Source organism: Struthio camelus, chromosome 1 (assembly GCF_040807025.1).
Source record: "Struthio camelus isolate bStrCam1 chromosome 1, bStrCam1.hap1, whole genome shotgun sequence".
NCBI lineage: Eukaryota > Metazoa > Chordata > Aves > Struthioniformes > Struthionidae > Struthio > Struthio camelus.
In genome coordinates this window covers 154,342,365-154,368,661 of record NC_090942.1, presented here as the reverse complement: position 1 = coordinate 154,368,661, position 26,297 = coordinate 154,342,365, and the positions used below count along the sequence as shown (strand labels likewise).

Below are 26,297 nucleotides of genomic sequence, written 5' to 3'. Positions count from 1 at the left end.
CCATGCGCACACACATTCATTGCGGGGGGGGGGGGGGGGGAATGACGACAGGGAAGGAAAAGAAAGAAGTACCTACTACAAAGGTTTCTAATGCAATATAAAGGACAAATTCATTCATTCATAAACATGACTGTTCAGCCTCGCAACATTTGATTGTAGCTGTCATATAACCTGCTGAAAGGCATTGTACATCATGGTTTACATTATACATTTGTTTCAAACTCTTAAAACAGCAAATCCTTTAAGTAATCATCCCAACTAATAGTTCACCAAAAAAAGGAAAAAACCTTTCAATAGAGAGAATATAACATATGCAATTGCAAACTGGGAGGAAAAAGAGAACAAGAACAGCAAAGCTCTGTTCCAGTGATCAGCTAGCTCTGAAGTTCAAGAGTGCTGCACCAAGCAGCAAGTTCTCCTTTCAGTACTGCTTTTGGCTTTTCACCTATAATCAGATAAAAGAGTTGTCCTATATCTGGCATTGCAAGCATTAGAAGTATTGCTCTGTATCATAAATTCTTCAGAATATTTACAGATTTTTTTCTGCTTTCAAGACTTGGTAATGCAGGTAATCAAAAAAAGTTTGAGACTTTTTTGCATTAACTTGCTCTGCAATTTCAGATTTCTTCTTAAGCACGAGTTCCTTTAGAAATCATAACATTTTTGGGAAAGGCTGATTTTTGTTGCACAAAGCAGGGGCTTCAATACCTTTCATGCTACTTTTATTGGACATAGTTTATTTGTATAGAAGTTATTTAAATTTGTATAGGCATGTATTAGGTCCATAACCATAAATTTGTCCGTTTGGCTTTTATTCTCAGTATTTATTTTTATTATTTACATGCATAATATTATAACAACACTCATTCAAAATATGTAAGTTCTTCTGCCAGTATCTACACCTCAAAGTGACAGTAAGATAAGGTAGACCCTACCATGTCAACAATATTTTCCTGTACCATTTTCCACAGAGACAGCTACTGCTACTAAATATATATCTCCAGATCTTCAAATGATCATAAATTATCTGAAAATAGCTGCTAAAACAAATCTTGGTAAGATGATGAACATGAGGCAGATATATTTCCAAGAACAGTGAAACAGTTGAGTTCCTTCTTATACAAATCACCTACTGTGCCAGCGGTAACAGTACTGGTCCCACCTAACTCTGCATGTTCCAGAGAGAAATGAAAGGAACATAATCTCCCGTTGAGATGTGAGAATCTCCCAATGTGAGAATCTCCCATTTCTCCTTTCCAAGAATCTCATGACAGCAATCCAGGCAGACTGATTTATTATTACTGTGACAGTAGAAGAAACACAATTGTTCCAGTTTCCCTTTTTAAAACCACAAAAGACGTTTGCACCACACCTAAACACATCCCCCATCAGCTTCTACCATTACCACAAAGCCTTGCTCCTCAGTTTCATCATCCGTGAACAGGCAATGCCTTTGTCCTCACCCTCTGCAAATAAGTATGCTTATTTTGATCAGCACAACTAAAAAGCAGCATGAGGCATAACTGTAAAAGTGCTTTTGTTGAACAAACTTCACTATGGAATAGTCTACTTTTAACATACAGATTCTAGGAAAATTAACAATAATTTGTACTGCATATGAATACACAGCATATGGAAAAAAAATTCCACTGCCTTCTCTCCATAAATATGAGCCAACAACCAAAATTCTTGTATATTTACTGTTTACAAGTGCCAATACAGACAGATTTATCCTCATCCAGGGTTCCAAGAGACATGACAGACATTCCACTACAGTCACGCCCCCATTTTATGACACGATATGAAGCACAAAAGCAACAGAAAGTGACACAGGAGAAATACTTTTGTTGTGCCAATGCTTTATGTTGAACTCCTCCAGGCGGATTTTACTGCTAATTTCAACTAGAGATGTTTGGCTACAACAGAACATACAATTACTTCTTTTCAGCCTTCACAGATGATAAATAACTTGACAAGTAGCCACATACTGTAGACAGTTCAAGGAGTAATGCGGTTTTCCTAACATTCAAATTTATTGAATGTCTGCCTTTGAGTGGAAAGAATATCATTTATTATAGGTCTGCTTCGAAGAGTCATAGAACAACATTTGGAACTCAAAGCTCTAAAGAGATTAAAAAAACTTATGCTGTCTCATAAGGTATGTCTATTTTCACTAAAATGAGCTCTATGAGGTTTAGGGGCTCATGATATATAACAATGCATCACACAATGATGCCATATTTGCTCTCATTTCCGCCATTCTTAGATTCTATAGGAAATTTTACATGCAGAGCGTGTCCAGGAAACGCTAACACTGAAAACAGCTAATTAAGAACAACATTCTCAAACTAGTATTTGATCGTATTGGCAGGCTATCAATTTAATGTCTTCTATGATACTATAGTTAATGGAGGGAAGGCAGTCCACAGATGAATAAACAGAGATTTATCAAGTAAATAGTATGGAAGATTCGCACTACAGCCAAGACTGTGGCTGAAATACTGTGCATACTTCTGACACTTTTTTTTTTTTAAAGTGCTCGAGAACTGCGAAAAGTAAGAGCTGCAACAATTATTTAGAGTCTCATAAGTAAATCTCACTACTGAAGCACTTGGGAAGTAATCTATTTGCAGTACTAAAGAAAAGATTTAGAAGTGATCTGATGAATGCTAAAGTGTAATATTAAAAAAAGAAAATATTTTAACAGATAGCTCTTGAATCTAGCAGAAAAAGGTAAAGAGAGCCTCAGCAAATGGAAGCTAGAACAAGTCAATAAAATAGCAAACTTTTAAGGGAGGATAATTAATGACTAACTACAGATGCAGTAGACCTTTTTTGAAGCCTTTCAGTCAAGAAGGGAAAAAAATTTTAAAGATATTTTGGCTAAATCACTGTGGCTGAACTGGCTGACCAGAAAAGACAGGCAATGACCATTCAGACAGTGTTACCCCAGAAGCTGAATGCCTCCTTCTCCATCAGTAAAGATCTTGGATATGGACTTCATATCCACAACTAGCTCCAAGTATGAATGGGAATAACCAAACAGAACACAGAAAACAACTCTTGGGCATGTGCTACTTGACAACCCTTTGAATTGTTCCCAGCATCTGTCAAAATCTGGATAGGGAAAAGGAAAGAGTTTGACATACCATACTAGAACTGCCAAAGTTTGACCACTGTTTTTTTTCTTTTTTTTTGGGGGGGGGGGGGGGGCACGGAGACAATAGGAGCCACGTACAAATCAAAACAAACCAACAAAAACAAAAAGCACCACCCACACACCAGAAGGCAAAGGTTGATGACATATCTGCAGAACAAAATTTTATAACCATGCAGAACTATGACTGCAATACCTTAGAGTTTAAATATTTGTTCTAAAAGGGAAGTCAACAATGCATTAAAAAATAAAAAGTGATCTACTCTGTATTTCTGCTTGTTATTAAATGATAGATTTAAAGAAAAAAGAAAAAAAGAAAAAGTGAGAAAGAGAGGGAGAGCGTGCGTGCACCAGAGACTGCAAGAGAGCGAGCCACCCTCCTCTGGCAGCTTCCAGAAAGGCCAAAGATGTTTCAGATAAAAATAAATGCTCTCAAACGGGAAAATGAGAAGTACAAATGTGAGAAAACCTTTTCATATAAATATGTGAAAATATTATATGTATACTGCATCACTTGGGAACTGATGCATGCATCTACAAATTGACACAGGTAAACAATTCAAGGGTTCACACGTCCAGGAAATAGTCCAATACACTCAAAACACTTATCAAATAATGCACTCCACAGTGCGTCAACCCTGATGCAAGCAGTAAAGATAGACTTTTTTTGTGTTTTGTATCTCATTTGGCAATACTTACTTTCCATGTGAAAATTTGGCATACTGAGTGAATTAAATTTAATAAATTACTGAAATGTTTTACTGACTTATATAATCTTAATAAAGAAGAAAACTGAAGAGTCTCTCATCAACTTAAACACTTCTGGGAAATATTATTGAGATTGCTGTTATTTCCCATCATTACCAACACTCATCTCTAATGTATTTCTAACATTTCTAAGCATTTTGCAAACCTCTCCCATATTCTTGGTGCCTAATCTCTCTTACCTTTCAATATACAGTCTTTCTTTTGGTGGGCATATGTTAAAAGAAATACTAAAAACTAAACGAAAACGTCCTCAGGCTTTCTTCTGTGGTTCTTTACCAAAGGGAGTACCACTGGACACCTTTAAGAAATTACTGTTATGAACTACTTTTGCCTCATATTCAGTAGTGATGTTCAGATAATCATGGACTCAGATGAAGCAATGGCCCAGTGCTTCCTGATCACGCTCCTCAGTCACCTCTGGCATGCCACGGTATGAGAAGCTGCATTGTTGCAAGGATACTAATTTGCAAAGAGATGAAAAAACGCAGTTTTTTGCTTATATGAACAAATAATTTTTTTTTAACTTGTTTTTGTCTTCTTCAGCTGATGTATCTATCCAGTATAACAAAGATGACCCAGCACGCATAGGCCTCCTTTGCTGCAGGAGAGGAATCCTGTGGACAAAGAACTCTGAGGTAGCACTGGGGGTGGCACTGGCAAAAACCCATTCAAATCACATAATAATCACAATTGCTTATAACCTTCCAATGCATGGGAATAATTATTATAGGAAATTACAGTTTGGAAGATATATGTTGGAGGTCTCTTGCTTAGTAAAACTTACTTGAAATGTATAAAAAAATGCCCTCCCCCCCCCCCCGAAGAAATACTGTACAAGGAAACTATTCTAAACTTCATTTTAATGAATAAGGATGAAATTTTAATCACAGGCCTGGAAGCTGACTTTTGCCTAAAGAAGAGTAAAAATTACCAGATTTCATTCAGTGTGAGCAAATAGAACAGAGTAACTTGAAATGGCTAAATTACCATTAACTTTTTACTCTCAGTATCATGCCATTAAGGAGAAAAAAAAAAAAAAGGGAATGAAAAATTGAATCATTTTAAAAAACTTAATAGGTGGCCTATACTTTAGATTTCCATAATTAAAAAAGGACAATTGTAACTATGTGTCCGTTCTAGTTCACTGAAGAGATTTAAGAATATAGGAGTAATATATACCAAACAGAAAACCAATGAAAATAGACAACAATCAAAATAAAAATTACAAATCTGGAAGTTTCATAGAGTCACTTAAGGAAAACTAAAAATTTTGGAAAATTCCCTGATGACATGACTAAAAGAAGAAATAGCGCAACTGAATAAGCCCTTTAAAGGGAAAGAGCCGGGGGGGGGGGGGGGGGGGGAACAAACCAAACCCACAAGGTAATGGTGCAAAAAGACTGTTGTTTGGGAAGAGATGCAAGATGATACAACCATACCTCTTCAGTAATGAGCAGGAATCACTTGGGACTTGAGGTGAGCTATTTTCAGTCCACAACTAATTGATTTTAATCAGCGTATGCTAAACAAGTGTTAATCAGCCTTTTAATTTGCATCCAGTGCATATAAAAGCTGGCTCTGAATATGTTTTATTTGCTAATGTTCTTTTTCAAAAATCCTGAAATACAATGGAAATTTCAGAAGAGTAGGATAGTGCTGAAAATGGGCTGATATTTTAAAACAGCAAGCTGTGTGTTCCAGGTACATACATGCCCATTAACCTTCCATGAACCCCAAGGCAAGCACCAGTAAAGCTGACAGAATTATATTAAAGTATTAAAGGACTGAGGTTCAATTAACGACCGTCAACATAGTTTCAGGAAAATCAGTTTTGCCACTGAACAAGCATGATTTCATTCTCTGATGAGATTAAAAGTTTTCCTGACAAAGGGAACTGCACAGATATAATAGACTTCAGTAGTGGATCTGGCACTGTATACATGACATACTGGTCTACTAACCATTGCCATAAACTTCCATTACAACACCCACTAAACGGATTAAACACTGTTTAGTTGATGCATCTTCAACAGTAAACTAAGGAGACTATTAATTAAATAGTAATAGTTCTTCTGGGGTCTGCCACGATTTGAACTATGGCTGACACTTGAATTTATTGAACTTCAGGAAGTAAGTATAAATCAACTGCTAGTAAGTGCTGTGGACGACTACAAGAGTGGTAGATAGCGATGGACATTCATATAGGCAACACTACATCACTCAGGTGATACCAGTGCTTTCAAATCAAATACGTTTGAATACAAAGAAATACAATTTATTAAGGAGTGACAGAGGAAAGTAGATGTCTGTGGAGGCAAATTCTCTATAAAGAGAATTTAAGAGCTTGTTTCACTGAGCACAGCAAAACTTTCAAAATTTGTTTTACTAGGTCAAACAGTCTAGCTATTGGCAAGCCTTTGTTTTTGTTTTGTTTTTTGTTTTGTTTTTTAAAAAAAAAAAACTCTTGGTACTTGCTGAAACAAAGGGTCCTCTAAGGAAGGACACATGCTTTCTTTATTCTAAACAGGAAATTACTATACAGCAAGACAAGGCTTAAAAACTGTATTTTAGCATGGGATTCTGATTCAGGAAAGGTGAAAATAAAATTGTACAGATCTGCAGAGTACAGTACAGACTGATTAGTTTGACTACACTAAGCAGTTCACAGCAGTTAAAAACCATAAAGTAAGAATATTCTTAACCTGCTAAGACTTCTTTTTCTCTTTTTTTAAAAAAAGCTTAACTTGAGCTCATCTGTGGGCTGGGTACACTTAGGCTGTTTCTTGCTGTCACAGGATGTAAGAGTATAAAAAAGCATGAGAGTTGCTTTGAATTCTGTATCCTTAGCAGGTACACAGGGTCATTATAAAAGAAAAATCTAGTCTTTAACATATGGGCATTTCCTGCTCGACTTAAATAACATATACCTAACACAAGGATAACATTAAATAAGGTATAGAAAAGATAGTAGATTATGATAAAAGTCTTTGAGAACTTAAAAATCTGTGAATCTCTATGCAGATGGCTGAGGTTTGAAAGATGTGACAATAGTTAAGGTTCAGACATTAAACCAGAAAGGTTCTTTTCTCACCATTTCATGCACCACCACCATAGCGAAGTGAAGCACCCTGCAGCATACAGCTCTGTTGCGATCAGAGGGGTAAAGGTGAATATTATGCTAGGACATGTCTCGGTTTCTTTACTTAAATAAATACACTTTTAATTATATCCCATAGAGATATTGCATCCCTCTGAGTAAGAAGTCCAGCAAAGCGGGCAGGAGACCTGCATGGAGGAGCAAGGAACTCCTGTCAAAACTCCAACAGAAGAAGGAAGTACACAGAATGCAGAAAAGGGGACAGGCCACTTGGGAGGAATACAGGGACGTTGTCAGAGTGTGCAGGGATGCGACAAGGAAGGCTAAGGCCCAGTTGGAATTCAATCTGGCAAGGGATGTCAAGGACAACAAGAAGGGGTTCTTCAAATACATCAGTAGCAAAAGGAAGACGAGGGAAAATGTCAGCCCAGCTGCTGAATGGGGCGGGTGCCCTGGTAACAAAGGATATAGAGAAGGCAGAGTTATTGAATGCTGCCTTTGCTTCAGTCTTCACTGCTAAGGCCAGTCCACAGGAATTCCAGACCCTGGGGACAAGAGAGGAAGTCTGGAGAAAGGAAGACTCTCCCTTGGTGGAGGAGGATCAGGTTAGAGATCTTTCGTCCAAACTTGACATTCATAAATCCATGGGCCCTGACAGGATGCACCCACGAGTGCTGAGAGAGCTGGCGGATGTTATCGCTAGGCCACTCTCCATCCTCTTTGAAAGGTCCTGGAGATCAGGAGAGGTGCCTGAGGACTGGAAGAAAGCCAATGTCACGCCAGTCTTCCAAAAGGGCAAGAAGGAGGAGCCACAGAACTACAGGCCTGTCAGCCTCCCCTCCATCCCTGGAAAGGTGATGGAACAGCTCCTCCTGGAGGTCCTCACTAAACATGTGGAGGACAAGAAGGTGATCAGGAGTAGTCAGCATGGATTCACCAAAGAGAAATCATGCTCGACCAATCTGATAGCCTTCTATGACAGAATGACTGGCTGGGTAGATGAGGGGAGAGCAGTGGATGTTGTCTCGCTGGACTTCAGCAAGGCTTTGGACACTGTCTCCCATCACATCCTCACAGGTAAACTCAGGAAGCGTGGGCTAGTTGAGTGGACGGTGAGGTGGATTGAGAACTGGCTGGATGGCCGAGCTCAGAGGGTTGTGGTGAATGGCGCAGAGTCAAGTTGGAGGCCTGTGGCTAGTGGTGTCCCCCAGGGGTCAGCTCTGGGTCCAGCCTTGTTCAATATATTCATCAATGACCTGGAGGAAGGGACAGAGTGCACCCTCAGCAAGTTTGCTGAGGATACTAAACTGGGGGGAGAGGCTAACCCACCAGAAGACTGTGCTGCCATTCAGAGGGAGCTGGAGAGGCTGGAGAGGTGGGCGGAGAGGAACCTCCTGAAGTTCAACAAAGGCAAGTGCAAGGTCCTGCCCCTAGGCAGGAATAATCCCATGCAGCAGTACAGGCTGGGGGTTGACCTGCTGGAAAGTAGCTCTGCAGAGAAGGACCTGGGAGTGCTGGTGGACAACAAGTTAAACATGAGCCAGCAGTGTGCCCTTGTGGCCAAGAAGGCCAATGGTCTCCTGGGGTGCATCAGGCAGAGTGTGGCCAGCAGGTGGAGGGAGGTGATCCTGCCCCTCTCCTCAGCCCTGGTGAGGCCACATCTGGAGGACTGTGTCCACTTCTGGGCTCCCCAGTACAAGAGAGACATGGCACTCCTGGAGAGAGTCCAGCGGAGGGCTATCAAGATGATTAGAGGGCTGGAGCACCTCTCCTATGAAGAAAGACTGCAAGAGCTGGGCCTGTTCAGCCTGGAGAAGAGAAGATTGAGAGGCGATCTCATCAATGTGTCCAAGTATCTGAAGGGGGAGTGTCAAGAGGATGAGGCCAGCCTCTTCTCCGTGGTGCCCAGCAACAGGACAAGAGGCAATGGGCAGAAACTGAACCAGAGGAAGTTCCATCTGAACCTGAGAAAAAACTTCTTCACTGTGAGGGTGACTGAGCATTGGAACAGGTTGCCCAGAGAGGTAGTGGAGTCTCCTTGCCTGGAGAGATTCAAAACCCGTCTGGATGTGACCCTGGGCAATGTGCTCTAGGTGACCCTGCTTGAGCAGGGAGGTTGGACTAGATGATCTCCAGAGGTCCCTTCCAACCTAAACGATTCTGTGATTCTGTAAGATGTTTTTACATGAAGTGTAGTTTCCTTATTTTACAAGAACACTTGCTGTACTATCACAACTGAGATGCAATGAGCTCATAAGGCAACTTTCCGAGAAAATGTATGCATTTTCAACAAGTTAAATCCATATAATGGGAGGCTAAAATCACAACGGGAATTTTGGTTTGAACTAGTTAACTGAATTGGAGCTCTTTCTTCACATGCAACTTTAAAAAGACACAGTTGTGTTTTCTTGCATTTTAATGACTACATTCCAAGAGAAATGCCTATTGTTTTAAATATTACTGTTGTACATTTAGGGATAGCCTTGTTTGCCTACTACCCATTCTCTAGTCCTTCATTTCTAAGTACTTTATGGCAGCTCAGAAACAGAGAACACAGTAATGAAAAAGCGACCAAGAAACCTAACCTGTTAGGCATAACACCAGCACAGGACACCTGAAATAAATCTACATGAGCTATAACCACGTTGTTTCCAAGTAAACTTTTTTTGTTGTCTAACAAATCAACTCCTAAATTCTCATTTTTCTGTTGGAGAGTCAGTATTTGCTACAAAAAAACTGCAACAGAGTACGTTTTCCCTATGTAAGGACTGACAAACACAAGCAAAAATCAGGACACATGCCAAAAAAAAAAAAAAAAAGCCCAATGCCTCTGAAACACATCAAGTTGCACACATTTCCTATTTTAATCATTGTATCTGAAAATACCACTAGTAGCTTTTTGGCCTCTATATGCATCCTATGAGCAGTTTATCACTATGTTTAATCCGCTATCTATTTTAGCCACATGCATAGCTTTATTTTTCAGTTATTTAACCATGGCAGAGTCACCACAAATCATTGCAAAAATAAAGGAAAAAAGAATAAAAATTCATTTCACCTAACTTCTAAATATATTTCTTCAAAAAATATATCTCAATATATAAATATATATTTTTTATATATATAGGCATATAGATATATATCAAACTTTTTCAAAGGAATACTACTTTATGTGGATACACTGCTGTGAAGAATTTATATACAAATCTATAACAGACTGGTATTAAAAACTTGGAAGCAGAAAGAACATCTTGGATCACCGAAACCTAAACCCTGACATGATACGTAACCACAGCATACCACTCCATTCATAAAGTGATCAAGCTTTGCTATATCTGTGCTGTAACAATCCAATTTACAACCTTCTATTTTTGCGTGAGAGGACTTGGCACGAGAGGAGAGGGTTCAGCAGTTCATATTTCAATGAAAAAACAATCCTCCAGCCACTGTAAATACATAAGCACTAGTAAACTGGAACAAAATGAAATCTTATTCTGCTGTATGAGATGTGAGAAAAATGGTTATGAACCTCATGATTCTCTCCACCCTCCACCCCTCCCGCATCCAACATGTCACCTGAAACTAAGAATTAAAGTCCATACAAGCATTTTTTAAAAAGAAAACCAAACACAAACACACATATACACACAGGCATTCTTAAAAAAAAAAAAAAAAAAGTGTACGTGACATTCCCAATCTGAAATTCATCAATTCTACTAAACTCCTTCCAAAGTACTAAAGGACTTACCCAATGTGTCTTTTAGATTTTTAACCAGAGAACCTTTCTTCAAGCTGTTTTTTCGCTCCACATAATTTGATGGCACATATCCCGTTTTGTTGGCCGCGTTTCTTACCCTCCACCATGTCTTGGAATCATCTAATAGCCAAAGACGTTCATTTTTCTTGATGTCAAGTTCTTGGTCCTGCTGGGCAGTGTAATCCCACTTTGCAATAACAATAACTTCTTCTGTCATCTTTCATGGAGTCCTTCTGCAGCAAAATATTAAAACACGTTTATCAATAAATTACATCATGTAATTCTTACTCAAAGCTTTCTTCACACTCTCTTCTGAAATAAGCAAGGAAAGGGAAAGGAAAAAATGAGAAAGTCGTATAGAAAGAAAAAAAAAATCCCAAAAAGAACTTTTTTTTAAAAAAAGGTCATGTTGACCTTTCTTGCTTTTGCTGTCGTGAAAATATGATAATACCTTGGTAACAAATTCTAGTTATAATATGGTATTACGTTCTCTTCCTCTGAATGCATATGAAATATTATTTAGATGTATATTAGCAATGGCTAAGTCATAAAACCCATTTAGTTTTTGCATATAGCGTTACAAAACTATCCCACATCCAGCATTCATAGTTTTGATTTCAGAAAAAAAAAAATACAGTCCAAAAAATATTTTTTCCTTCCATTCTACTTTATATCAGTCCTATGCTAACCTTTATGCTAGCTTTTTATTTAAAGTGTTTCTGCCCTGAAAGAAATTCTCCTGCCTTTTTTTTTTTCTTTAAAGTAGGAAGTTAAAAATACTTCAATAAGGAATATAACTCAGCAGGGAAATCTCTGCCGTGAAAAAGAACGCATTGTCTTCGGCAAGCCTTTGTTGAAAGCGTTCTGTAAAGGCAGCACCCGACTGCCATTTTAGGAGAAGCCTTTGCTTCCCCCTTGCTCCCAGGAAGCAGCAGCTCGCGGCGGTCCTGCCCGGGCACACGGCAGCTGCTCGCTGCTTATGAGGTGGAGAAGAGCGCTGGCTGCGTCTCCCCAGGCTTCATGTCCATCTTCCTTACTCTAAGCTAATTCAAAGTTCTCTTTAGACGGAAGAAGTAGTCTTTTCTACTCACAAGACCTACCTAAAAAGCTCTTTGTCAGCTGCATAAAGGCAGCTGGGTCCTCACACAGTTTCCTGCACATCCTGATAATGGCCTGGACCAACGTAACTCCGGGACAGTAAGTGAGCGCAACAGTGTGCAAAGAAGACAGAAGAGAGTCCCATGCAAGTAACAGTGACATTCAAATGTATTGTAAGGCCAACCAAAGCACGGTCTATTTTGTCCTCTAAATTCTTAGTAACAATTTCTCTAAAGTTACTTAAATTTTTTCTAATCACTGCGTTTTCAGAGCGGGGTGGGAGAGAGGGAGATGAGAATATATTTCAAAAACTGGTATAGTACATACTTTTTTTAAAAAAAAAGTAAAACATGAACATTTCCAATAAATTGCAATTCTGTAGAAACCGCTCCTACAGTACTTCAAAATGCCAATGTCCAAGGATCTTTTTAACATGATTTGACTTTGTTGTTTAATTCTTAACAGTACAGTACCTTATGGTGAACTATCTGATACCTACTAGCTTACAAGACTGAAAGAAAATTAAAAAAAACTCCCAAACCTCATTAAGAGGTTTTCTGTTCAGCAAGTCAATTATATTCCTCATGTTCCAGAAGGATTGCTTCTGCAATTTGTATACACACATACACAGCTGCACTTTCTCCCTTTAACTATGGCATAAGTTGTGAAAATAACATATTAGACATCCCAGCGGTCTAGTGTCTTAAAGGAAAAAAAAAAAGTGTTTTTATTATTTAAAATTAACCTCTAATCAGAGAACACAATACTGGACCCCAGTATAACTTAGCAGCCGCCCTTTATCATCATTTTGGTTTCTAAGATAGCATCATTATAGAGTTTTACGGTTGCCAAGTTATTTGTCACCGAAGATCTGTTACTTCACTTAAAATAAAAAGCACTAACAACGTTATCTATCATGGACAACACAGACGTGACGTTGCCACAACAGCCAAGGTAAGACATTTTTGAAAATGTGAAACTGAAATCAAAAAGTTTAACTCCTCACTTTCAAATCAGAAAACACAGAGGAATGTAGAGTAATTACAAACAAGATGACTTTACACAGCTGACAGCCCCAAGATGAAGTCAAAACCCAGTTCTGATGTTTTGAACAATTAAGAAGAAACAGAATTCTTAAAATTGAAAGTGGCTGTGAGCTATTCAGGGAAGGGTTTAGAACTGGTGATGTTACAAGAAATAAGTCATCATGCCCTTTACCCCTCTCTCTCCCCCCACCCCCCCAAAAAAAAAAAAAACACACCACTATAACCCTGTCTGACACTGACAAAGACACAGGAGAATGCAAGCTTTGGAACAGAGCCTCTAATGAAACCGCCCTGGATTCTGATTCACATGAAACAGACACATAGTCTGCAGATCAATAAGCTGATGTAGCCGTAGGGAGACTGCAGTCAAGCCCGTTCCAGATGCCAGTGTTGTCAATATAATCTCTCTCTCCAATTTAGATCAGTTTATTTTATCTCAGCAATTGTGTAATGGTCAATTCTCACTATTCCTGGAGATATGGAGAACATTAGGAAATAGGGCGTTATCAATGCAGTTGGCTGATGTTGCAACCACGCTAGTTCCACTTCTGAAAAAGTGTTGTATTCACAATATAAACAAGTTGAAATTACATTTCTAAATTACAGTATAATAATAAAAATTACACTAGGCACGTTTGAATAATGCCTGATGGAAAACTACTAGACTCTTCCTATTCCTTTGAAACAAAAGCATTAAACTGGCCCCTGCCATAACAGTCAAAGTTTTTTCCAAGATGTCAGGCAAGGCCAGAAGCAAAGGGAGAACACACACTTTGGATTTGGTGACCTCAACCAGATAGACCTTGAAAATTCACTCAGGACAGGGAGCCTGGAGCTGGCTCCTCTCCAAGTGTAGAAATGCCACTCAATGAGAAATGATGTCACTTCGAAAGCAGACCTCTTACACTATGTAGTTTTTTCAGAAATGCAGAGAAGCCAAGTTTCTCAAGCAGCATGCTCATGCACAACCCAATTCTGTAAAGCACTGCAGGTGCTGCTTTATGTTTAATGGCAAAAGCATTCCTGAACAAGAAGGGATGGAAACCAGTCCTTTTATAAAGGGTCAAAACGCATCACACAATGGCACTTAAACATTTAAAGCTGTGCGTGCACGCGTGTGGACTTTGTTTTTCAATGTGGGGAGACTGGTATTAAAGTTCATAAAATAGCTTACAATTACATCATTAGACTGGCCCCAAAAAGGGCAATATATTTCCTGTGACATTTGCACGGCTAAGATTACTTTAGCTGTGAATAAGGGCATATTTGTTCTCCAGAAGGGGTACTGTAGAACTAATTGTATCAAAATGCTTCTACAACATACAGAAGTGAGTGCCAAACAAAAGACGAGAAGCAAATGACTAACTAGATGCAGGGAAAATGCCGGGGGGGTGGGGGGAGCACCCTTCCAAAACATTTGTATCCTATAAAAAAATTGACATGCATGCAAAATATGAAAAATCACTACTATATTGCTTTTACACTGCAGAACTAAAAATCCACTTAAGGGGAAATATTCCAGTTCAAATAGATCCAAAGTTAACGTGACTCACATCAAGAAAGTCTTTTACTGCCAAGAGCGTACAGCCTTCTGGCATGTTCGTTCTCAAAGTCCTAGGGCTGAAATAGAGATCTTTGCCTCATATCGCAGTAAGATAGTATTGACTGATATTACACTTTAAAAAGCACCAATAAAAAGCACTAAAATAGATACAATAGATGCAAACAATTGTAAGTGTATGAAATCTAACACAGCCATTTCTCACTACAAAGGGACGTTGTACTTTTCAAAAGCGTGCATGGCCTTATTTTTCAGCTTACTCTATCAAAAGTTGCTTTACTTTTATGGCAATCCAACTTCAGACTGCAGTTTTCCAAAACAAACAAAAAAACAACAAAAAGACCGACCCTAACATCCCTACATCCCAAACCCCTTTTCAGTGAGCGTTTCTTTGTTGCTAGTTTTACCAACATTGTATTTGCTAAAATTTTAGAAACAATCAGTTATAAACAGCAAGCAGTTGTACTCTTTTACTATGTGAATATTAATAGACTATAAAAATTAAAGCCAAGTGTGATTACCAGAAAAGGACTTTTGGAGATCCTATCATAACCGTTCTAGCGATACAAATCGATGCTAAATGGTAACAGAACATCTGTAGCCCAAAGACACGCGTGGATCCTACCCTTCTCTAGACAAATGCTACTAACTGGATAGAAACACATCGTTTACACTTCAGGCTTAAGCATTGCAGTTACTGAAACACAGATGTGCCTACAATAATTAGGTAAGTTTTAACTATATTTTCCAATAAAGCTGTAACAGTGCAGTAGAGCCTTGGTACCACAGTCCAAAAAAAAATCTAATTATTTTCCAGAAACTAAGACTGCTTAAGCACAACTTCTCCAGAGAACCTGTGGTCTGTTCTTCTGAATATTATAGCCAGAAGTTAAAAACTAAAAAGAAGAAAGTGAAACCAATGTGCAGCAAGTACTGTTTAGCAGGGGAAAGTCTAACGTAAGCACTGCACTGAAACGACAAGGGGGTTTAAGCTGATCTCAAAGTTCAAAAATTGCCACTATAATGGCAATTTCATTAGTGGTATCAGTAATAGCGGAAATTTTTATACGGAAATTTTAAAACCATTTTCCAGAAAACCTGAAGCAATGCTAGGAATACCCGAGTATAAGAACGTGTTTGGATTGAGCTCAGGTGTTTTCAGCCACCATATTTCTTCCACCTAGTTGATAATTTTATTAGGAGACAAGTCCTAGCTTCGCTGGCAGCTGCATCACCCCCGGAACGCACATAAAAACGTTCTAGCACAAACGTGCCCTTGGGAGAGGGAGAAAAAGCGACAATTCTACCAGCAAGGGAAGGCAACGAACAAAAACCCAGTCAGGGAGATGCAGGTTATACTGTACTCGGGACTGTACTGAAAGCCTGTGCCAACTCTAGCTAGCCCTAAGGTAGAACAAAGGCAGACATCAGTGGTGTACCTAACACTGTAGCTCCTGCAGAGACTTCATCTGAAGCAACCCCAGAACGGAAGAGGTTATATCCAATAAACTGTCAATGACTCAAGAATTTATCAAAGGTTAAAAAAAAAAAAAAAAAAAAAAGGGAACAAGATAAACAATCACCTGTGGGATTAACACATAAACAATCACCCACTTGATAGTATTTACTAAATCAATAAACTTTTTTTTCTTTTTAAGAAGCATGAAGACAGAGGGCAAGTGAGACCAGTATGAAGGATTAAAAAAAATAAAAGCATTTTAAAAATAAATTGTAGTTATAAATAGCTGAAGTAAGAAAACATCTCAGTATCTTATACAGTACTTAAAAAAAAAAAAAACACACACACACACAAACAGGTCAGCCACTTTATACTGACTACAAATATTTTTGCTCTAATTTTAAAGCATTTAAATACTTTGAGAGTATTTAGGAATAACAAGCTTAGAAGTAATTTAAACTCATTAAAAACACGCTGAAGTTACTTTTAAAGATTTACCACTAAAATATAAATGAATTGGAAAAAACAAAGCGGAACAAAAACAAGTTACCAAAAGTTTTCTGGATTTATATATGTAACTTACTTAAAATATCAAACTTTAGACTTTTATATAGGTCTTATGAGGGTACCAGGCCAGAAAACTTTACTTTTCAGATAGGAATAACGAGTTTCTTCCACAGTGATAAGTAAAAAAGGATCCCTTCCAGGGTGCCATCTGGACTCGGAAATCTTCTCCCTTCTACTGAGCCGTAAGTTACAACTCCCACTCATTTAACGCCCAGGCCCAATGGGCAGAAAACAAATATCTTCTCTTGCCCTTGGGAGAAAAGCTAAGGTTGATATGGTCAGTTCAGACCGTGAAAACAGGGACAAAGCTTGAGCTTTAAAGACGGAGCGAGGAACGAAGCACTTGCTCTTGCTGTTCACAATTTATTTTTCAAAAACGAACATGGCTGAAAAATGACTGACAGTAATAATTTAATCTCTCACCAAGGGAACAAGCAAAAATTCTATTAATAGGAAGTCATAATTCAAGTAACAAAGATACTAACAAAGACTGTTCTGCAATTGGATGTACTCCTAAGACACACTGAAAGAAAGGTACCATACTTAACCAACACGTAGGCTTTTTTATGACACCGATGTAGCTCAGACACATAATTACTATATGATATTAACTGTCTTGGAAAAATAAAAAGACGACTACTGAGATATGACAGTTTTCTCTAAGTTTTAAAGAATGAACAACCACCCCTTCCCCCAGCGCCCTCCCCAAAGTCAAAATGATTTTGCCCCCAATAGTTGTGCTGCGTGCTGCTGCAGGCCCTGCGGTCTGATGTCCGCTCTGTTCAGCTTTCATAAGCCACAACAGCTAGGTGATATTTGGTCCTTCAGGGAAATACCACTGCGGGGGGGGGGGGGGGGGGGATCACTTTCATACTAAGTAAATGTGCATATGGTGCTCAGTAATTAATAAAAGAGCTTTTATTAGATCACTTTATCTGATATGCACTCTGAGGTCTGAAGCTTTCTTATTTATGAACATGCAATCTGTGTTAAGAAGCCTGCCTACCATTTCACGAGGTCTGAAGTTTTGTCTTGTTTTGCTTGTTTAACTCAGTGTGGAAGAATAAGTTTTGACATATAGAAAGGTTTCAAAAAAGTAACTCTGCATATGAGATTAAGTAGTCTCAAAGACTACATTCAGAAGGCATTAAAAAGAAATGTGAATTGAAACGAAAATTTGTGGAAAAAATTATACCTTTTTGACATACTTCTACCTTTTTCCAATAAAACACTCAGCATTTTTGATACTTAAAGGAAGCACATTTGAAGAGAGCTTGCTTTTTGCCACAAAAGTGGGAAATACAACATCCTTAATGCAAAGGCCAAATTTAAACTTGTAAAACCCAAATCATGCAAAATACCACGTATTTTTAATGACTGGGACAAGAGAATCTCAAAATGCAGGGAGATTTAAAGACAGTAAATGAGCTGAACCAAATTACGGCAACTCTTTGCTGAAACTGGTAAAGTACTTCCTATGCTTTGTTACTTGGGCTATTTGTCAGCGCTCAGATCAATGGAGATGGATCCCATAATGGTCACCTTTTCTATCTGCTTCTGTACTTTAGGACTTTAATACTGCATGTAATATGGGTCAACACACCTCAAGGGACACATTTCACTGGAAAGAGGTCACTGCACCAAAAATTATCAGACAAATACTTTCTTTAAAAAGAGGGGGGAAAGTTTCAGCTAAATAACCACAGTGGCCAAACGTTCAAAATTGTGTAGCTGGATGATGAATTGTCAAACCGACACTTGAGCAGTAAAAATTTGCAACATGTTAGAACAGAAATCACATGAAAGACTCAAATCTGAAGCTTTGGTGGACCTCAGCTCAGAAATCTTAAGCCTCAAGCTTTAAGTTCAAGAATTGAGACCAAATATTTAACAATAGGCTCAGGACTCAAAATTTAAAACCACTGGACACATCGTATGTAGGAAAAAGGGAGTGGAAAAAAAGCTGAAACTGAACAAAAGCCACTTCAGATTTTTTAAATCAGTGACTGAGGAACAGCAGAACGCTTAAAGATCTACATACTTACTGAAAAAAATCACCATATGACTACAGATATGGATATGCTATAGAGAGGAAAAAAAATAAACAAACAAAATCAATCAAGGAACCAGGCAAGCAGTTCCTGGAACACTATCTAAATATATAATTCATGCAAAAAAAAAAAAAAAAAAGCAAAATACATGGGGGGCGGGGTTTCCCCTCCTTCCTTTTAGGAGGCTTCTTCAGGCTGTGGATAGATAAAAGAAATATATATTCAACAATTCAGGTTCTATTAGTATTAAAACTGAAACATATACCTGGACTGCCTGAAATTACTAACTGCTTTAACATAAACATGACATCTAACTTGAAGTATTTCAGTATCATGTCTCATTAAGATGTGCTGACTACAGAACTAAAACTGATAGCTGAATAAGTGCAAATGATCATTACCTAATTTAATTCAACGTGCAAACTGCATATAGACCCAATTAGTAGAAGTTGATGTTGGCAGTTAAAGGTCAATTTTCAAAATCTGAAAATAATCAGGACTGAAAACTGAGAAGAATAAATGCGAACAAAGACGTAAATAAATTTGTGACTATGAAAGAAAAATGTTTTATTGTATCTTCCAACTTCTTACAATTCTGCCGTTATGAAAGAAGTATTATACAGTTAAGAGGATATCCTGTTTAAGAAATGAGATAGAAAAAAAAAAAAAAAAGTAGAGGTCTTTGTGTCCCCCCCACCACTTTTTCTTTTTTCTCTCTTTTTTTATATATATATACACACACACACACACACATATATATATATATATAAAGAAAAATGATAGCAAGCAGCATAACTCAGGAAATGCAAACTAAAGGTATCAAAAGTAGTACAGTCCCTATAATTAAGAACTATAAAAAGTTATTAGAATGTGTCTGAATACATTAAGTATTAGTAGTAAGTACAAAACTAGACAGAACAGTTAAGTTTCCTGAACATGATGTAGCAAAGAAGTGTTTAATACGTACTTCTATGCTATGGCATTATTTCACGGTGACAACTATTTTTCTGCTCTGTCATTAACTGGGGTAGTAAAAATAGTAAAAAATTGAAACACTTAAATCTGCAAATGCATGCTTTCATGCTAAAATATCAGAAGAACTGGCCACAAAGCTTTTATAATTTTAGTATTAACTCTGAGGAAAATCTGGGGCTATGAGGAAGTTCTGGAAAATTTTAAGTGCCACTTAACTTGAAAGCATAAATTAGGTATGTTTGATAACACTGCCAGGTAGTCAGCCTAACACTAATCCTAGGAAAAATAAAAGGACAAAGGACCCCAAAAAACCCCACATAGTACAGCAACAGATTATGGAGTTGTAATTTATATTTATCAAAAGGGTTTTTACGGAAGATAGGCATGATCATACAAAGTAACTTTCTCTATATTTTTCATTTCTTTTCAGCTCCTGATTTAGGTCTCCACATAGCCTATGCTGAATGGACTAACAACTAGCTGACTGACAGATCATAGGAGTAACTTCAAAGGAAGGGTCATCAGATAACATGAACGTTTCTAACAGGTCCTGAGACATCGGTTCTCAGCTTAATAGTACTCAGCTTCCTTATGAGTCATTTGGAAGAAAAAAAAAGAAAAAGAGTAATTATCGACAAAACTTTGAGGGCGATACAACCTGGTGGAATGGTTAATAGCATGTGAGATTCTTTGCCCTGTGCACTTAAAAAAAACGGATTATGATGGTCCTCTTCCAGACTTAAAACCTGTTTGATTCTGACCACATTAAAAACAAGTGTTTTTAGATGACAGTTCTTACTGAAATACATTCATACTAAAATATAGTAATAGTGACCTATATATCTTCCAAAAAAGTGAAGGACCAGTTCTAATTGTAATCTGCCTTAATTAACTAGTAATTTAAAACTATACAACCTAAACAGTTTTATCTCGACTTTACCAAAAATCCACCCCCACACATCTCGTTTCATCAGCTCCTGTTGTTCAGTGGCACAACGCTGAGAGGTTTTGTTTTTTGTTCTTCAAACGGATGCATTTGACAACTTTTTACCAATGTTTGCTTCTCCCTGCCCTACAATATATCTGATATGCTAATCTCTAATACAATTGCAATTACAGTGCAGCACCTTGGATCTTGTGTTACAAAACATCGGCAAACAGGAAACCTCAAGACTACTTTAGTGGCAACGAATTTCTGTGTAGCTCCAACAGAGCATAAAAGTTAAGCTTGTTGTCTGTCTTAGGTGGTTTAGAAGTCTTTTAAAAAGAGATATAAAGTAAAGAAGCACACAAATTAAAAATACCCAGAAAAATATTCCTCTCACTAAGGATTCAATACAGCCGTTGACTATTCAACCAAAACAAAATTTACTTTATGTTTACATAACACATGAAAAGATGCTTGAAAAAAATTTCCCACCTAACACTTTCATGAAGCCTATGACACGAATCACTCTGTCCAGAGGAAATAAACAGGGGCTCATTCAAATGATCTTTTAACATGTAAACTCACCACTTAGGAAAAAGAATAAAGTGAACATTCCCAAAGTGAGACCCACATATATCTTGTGTGCAGTCCACAGTTTTAATGATGACTATCTTTGACAGATTTAGCTCATCACTAGGCCTTTTCCAGCTCTGTAAGTCCCATTCAAGCATGAAGGTGTTACAACAATGCTTACTAGGCAATAGAAGCAAGTAATAATTGTAGCGGGCAATGTGTTTTCCCCTTGGTAAGTACCCTATTAGCCTACGATCAAGATCAGGCAAGGAAAATGGGGGGAAAAAAATCTTGCCCCTCTTTGAATTATGCTGAACATAGTACTTTTTGGAAGCCAGCAGCATACTTGGAAATAAAACTTCCAAATTCTCAGTGCCTGTTATAAAACTGAAGCCTCTGCAGTCTAAGGATGTACTATCTTTGTTGATACCGACAGCTGTCTGTCATGGTACTTCTAAATGTTTGGCCAAGAGAGAATGAGAGGTTTGAAGAGTACATTGCAATAGAAGCAGAGCAGGACACAAGCCTAATACCACGGGTACTGTGACACCACTATACACACATAATGAATTTGCTATCAGGTACATGCCAGAATTGTGGTATTACTGGTTATCAATTATCTTTTGCCACTAAGCTGATCCACAACACGCTGCAGGGAAAGCTTAGCAGCGTGCACCTCCTAAGCACAGTGAGCACAGCGAGTGCAAACAGCGGCCACTCCACTCAGTTCAGCTCTTTCCTTTCCCGCATGCCAAAGCTACCCTAGAGTCAAGGCTGCCCCGTTATTCAGGCTAATGCAGCTTCATAATTTGAGGAGCACAGTATATAAAATGCTGAAGCTGTCAAGAAAAAGACACTATTTTCACAACAGTAAACCTCTGGAAACTATGACAAGAATAGAATTACTAATACTTATCTTAAAAAATAGTGAATTAAAATGTTATTTTAGTCTGCTACCTCTATGGTGGTAGAAGATGAAAACTCTCAAGGACATTACAAGATAGGCTGCTGCAACAGAAAACAAAGAACACAAGTGTGAGTCCTAGACTTGTAGGAATTCATGCAATAGTGAACACGATATAAAAAAAATAGGACATTGTGTTTAATGCCGTGACTTTCATATGAGCTAACCTTCCCAGTTTCAGAATTTATTTTTATTTCATTAGTAATACTGCTGTAACAAAATTTCCTGGTCTACGGTATGTCAAGACACAAATACTTAATCAATATGACACTTTACAACACATGATATTACATACTATCTTTCCTATTCATGTGAAAAGCGCTCAGCTGTTTTGGTAAGCTAAGCTTCTTAAAAGCTTTTGATGTTTTACTTAAAAAAGAAAAGGCTATTTCTATACCCTTTCTGGAATAGCATGCCTATTATAAAGTACGACTTCATTTTTAGCTTCTGAGAGATGATTTAAATTTAAAACTGTATTTCAAAATACAAAAAGTTGGTATTCTGCAGAAACAAGCTGGTATCATATTAATACACGTTAAAGTTTAGCAGTACAAGTTAGGAGCCTTATAACTTACCCATGCTTAAAAGAAAACTATTATTACAGAGTTATGTAAAAACATTCTATACAGGTCTTAGCCAAGCTGAAACAGATTATGAACACCAATGCATGCAGCGCAGTTTATAATAAAAGTCTGTCTTGAGCCTTTCATGTAAACAGAAGACTACTATTAAGAAATTGTCTAAAGACAACCTCAAAAGATTTTAAAAGAAAAGAAGAAAGGCTATTTCAGCTTTTTTTTTTTTTAGTTCTTTGTTTTAAGAAACTTGCATTTTTATTTCACTTGGAACGCAAGACAAAGATGAAAAAACAGTCCTGGCAACTTTCTAGAGATCAGACAAAAAATGCTGAGCAAGAGAGGATTTTTGTAGTTAGATGATTTTATTAAGGCTTCATCCAACCTCCTCAGTATTTTTGGAGGAAGATATTTCCCCACACACATCTTAATTAAGAACTATACAAAATTATATCCTTTCAGACCCTCTTAACATATACTTATCAGAAAAGGCAGTGAATATGAATTAAGTTCTCTCTAGTTTTGGTCTGTTGTAAAGGGGGAAAGAAACAATGCCTGAATATAAAGAAATTCCAATCACAGATATCCAAGTACATTGTAATTTCCTTTCGATGGCTTCCCCCACCCTGAAGCCCTGTGTGTCTGTGTCATCTCTCCTTCTCTCCCCTTCCCTGCAGCTCTTTCTGCAAGCTCCAGCACCTGGTGGGGCTCAGCCAGGCACCGAGAGCCAGCACCTGGTGAGCACTTGTGGGATGCTCTTGTTCTGCCCCTGTTGAGAGCCTACACAGAAACACCTACTGCGGATGACCTGATCTTTGGGGATTTTTTCTAGCAAAGGTGGCTTCTCACCTTATTTTGAATGCATTGCTATCAAGAACAAATGTTTTTCACATTCTAGATAGCAATAGTAAAATCAAGACCATGCAGAGAGAACATCTCCAGACTCTTCAGCTGCGAACAACATGTGACACAATACAATACAGTATGGAGGACATATCTCTTTTGGCTTATGTTTTTAGCTCAAGGTAAACAAAATAGAACACTAAACCCTGCCTTACATTTAGATAAATACAGCAAGACAAGCAGAAAAGACCATCAACTCACCTTTTCCTCAATTCTTTTTAAAGTAGCTTTCAGAAAACTACACAGCTAATAAATAGTTCCACTGTACTAAAAGAAACTTCTGAAGAAAAGACCTCATGTCCTCTCTAGAACAGCTGCAGTGATTAATGGCCACATCTCACTGCTGCTTTATGGGCATTTCTACCAAGTTAGAGGCATGGATTACTGTATGCTAGTGTTTCTTTGGGCTGTTTTCTCTCCAGTCCTCGCAGTGGACAACACTTAAGGCCTACCTGTACATTTAGGAAATATATGAAAACAAAAATCAAGACTGTACAGAGGGAAAAGTCCAGGAAGAACACAACACATGCCAAGTGTCTAGATAAGAGAACATTACATGCCTTTTTACACCTACCAACCTCAGTCCCTTAAGAGGAAAGGCAAAAAGACAAACACACAAAAACAGAAAAAACAGACACTCTGATGAGAAAAAGTTTAGATAATATTATCTGCATGATACACTGCAAAAACATACTCTGTGGAGGAAGAGGTCTGAGCTTACTGCTGTTCATTCACTGAACGAGTCATCTTCATCCTAGCTGTCCATAAACCTTCCTTTTCATCTTGAAATTAAAATATTCAAACATTCATACTTGATATGGTGAATCCTATGAAATCTTATAAAGGAAAAATCCCTTAATTTCTTTGAAGATTTAAGAATTCCCACATTTAAAAAAGCATTTGGATGACTTTCTTCCATTATTTCTCTCTCCCATGTCAAACATTCACCGGTCTGTATGAATTATACTTCACTAGAGGTGTTAGTACATTTATGCAGTGTATAAACAAAGAACAGTCCTCAAACACAAGTTTAACCTTGATCTTATATAGAAGGACAAAGCTCAGAATCACAGTACATTGCTATGTTTTGCTGCTAATCCCTTGAAACACTGCTACCTACTTTTCAAGGGATTTCACTTTAAACTGTCTATAAAGTGCTGAAAATAAAATTGAACTGATGACCTTCTGTTCTCCATAGAAAATTTTCTTTTTTTTTTTTAAACTAGAAAGAGGAAGATACGTTAGACTGTTCAGATCAAAAAAGCATTTATTTCCAGCAACTTAAGCTTTTTTTAAAAAAAGTCTTCTCCTAGACAACTTTAATTTTATAGTCCTACACAATTTTTCAGTCATTTCACAAAACCCTGCTCCAATTCATCTCATGACAGTAAGAAACTGAAAAATATGCATATTAAAACAATTTTTGACTTTCTAATTCACAGAAGACTAAGTATTGTATAGTACCAATCCAGACCCTATTCCTGGCTCTGTGAGCTTTCCAATTTTACTGTCATATCACCTACTGAAAAAAATTCTTATACTTCTGGATTTGTTACTGAGTCACCTGGAACAGAATTTTTATCCAGTATAGATCCACTTCTCAGCTTCAATCTGAAGGCAAAATTTCAGGGATTTATACCTGAAATCATGGTTACCCGTTAACACCCATTTCCAATATCTAGGCAGAAACCCACTTGTTGGAAGCAGCCTCTTTGAACACCATAGTTAAAAATAATTACCAGATGTAAGATATCATCATTCTTGATTCTGTGCTTAGGTGTGTAATCAAAGAGGCAGCTTGAAAGATATAGATTCCAGTAAGAAGCATCTAATACCATTACTATGGTTCTTTATCATCCAGGATTGTTTTCAGTGCAGATGAAAATTTTCAATTACATTACATTTATTCCTGTATAAATCAGTTCATCTTCCTGAGGAAAATCTTATCAGAAATTTGGACCCTGAGACAGTTACTCAGAAACCTTTAAATTTTAATCTTTTAATTTCCTGACAGGACATGTATCAAAAGAAAACACATCATTTGAATGAAGAGATATTTTTGGATTTTGTACAAGATGGAACTGAATGCAACAAGTTCACAAGTCACATGATAATCACATCAATGACTGCTGTTTTAATAGCATACAACTGGGAAAGTATGAGCCAGGCAAGAAAGCATGGTCCACGTCTCCCGCTAAAGCTATCTGCTCTCCTTCTATGTAACAAATCTTTAGAGTCAGACTGGAATTCCCTCTTCCCACTCCCAAATCACAAACACACATGAAACTCCATCCTTCCCACTCTTACAGATAGGACAGGTTGTTTTGAAACCTCCTATAGCTCATTAAAATCCTTTAAATTCAAAGACAAGACTGTACTCTTGGTCCGGAATGTTGGTAGCACTCATTTATTTTAATAATATTTCTTACATCTCTTCCTCCAGTTCATATGAGTTCCTCTTCCATGAAATAGTACTTGAGAACGCTCTGAAACATGATTACAGCAGCAAATCTCTGTTAATTCCTCAGGTAGGGCTAGGGGGAGATACAAGAAAAACCACCATGTACGGTATAAGGAATGAAAGGGACTTTATTAAAACATTTCTGCAAGACAAGCTCCACAGAATGCAAATTTCTGCAAGCACATCAATATGACGCTCTTTATTCTTAATTCTTATCTTGAGGTTCAAGTGTCAGCTGCTCTAATACTGAAACTTACACAGTTGTTCCACCACTACTACCCCAACACGGTTTTCCGCTGCACCAGGCCTACTGCTCAAAAAAGCAAGCTTCTGAAAGCAAACTTTCACCAGATAAAG

General features: G+C 37.7%; 1 protein-coding gene across 2 annotated transcripts in view; it reads right to left on the bottom strand.

Moving 5' to 3' along the window:
* The window catches only part of NCK2 (NCK adaptor protein 2), a 94,670-nt gene that overhangs the window by 25,968 nt on the left and 42,405 nt on the right, over positions 1–26,297 (bottom strand). For both annotated transcript variants that reach the window (XM_068925450.1, XM_068925461.1), the window contains one exon: positions 10,771–11,012. In XM_068925450.1, coding sequence (XP_068781551.1) covers positions 10,771–10,996 — 226 coding nt within the window. In that variant the 5' untranslated portion in view covers positions 10,997–11,012. The remainder of the gene's footprint in view (positions 1–10,770; positions 11,013–26,297) is intronic.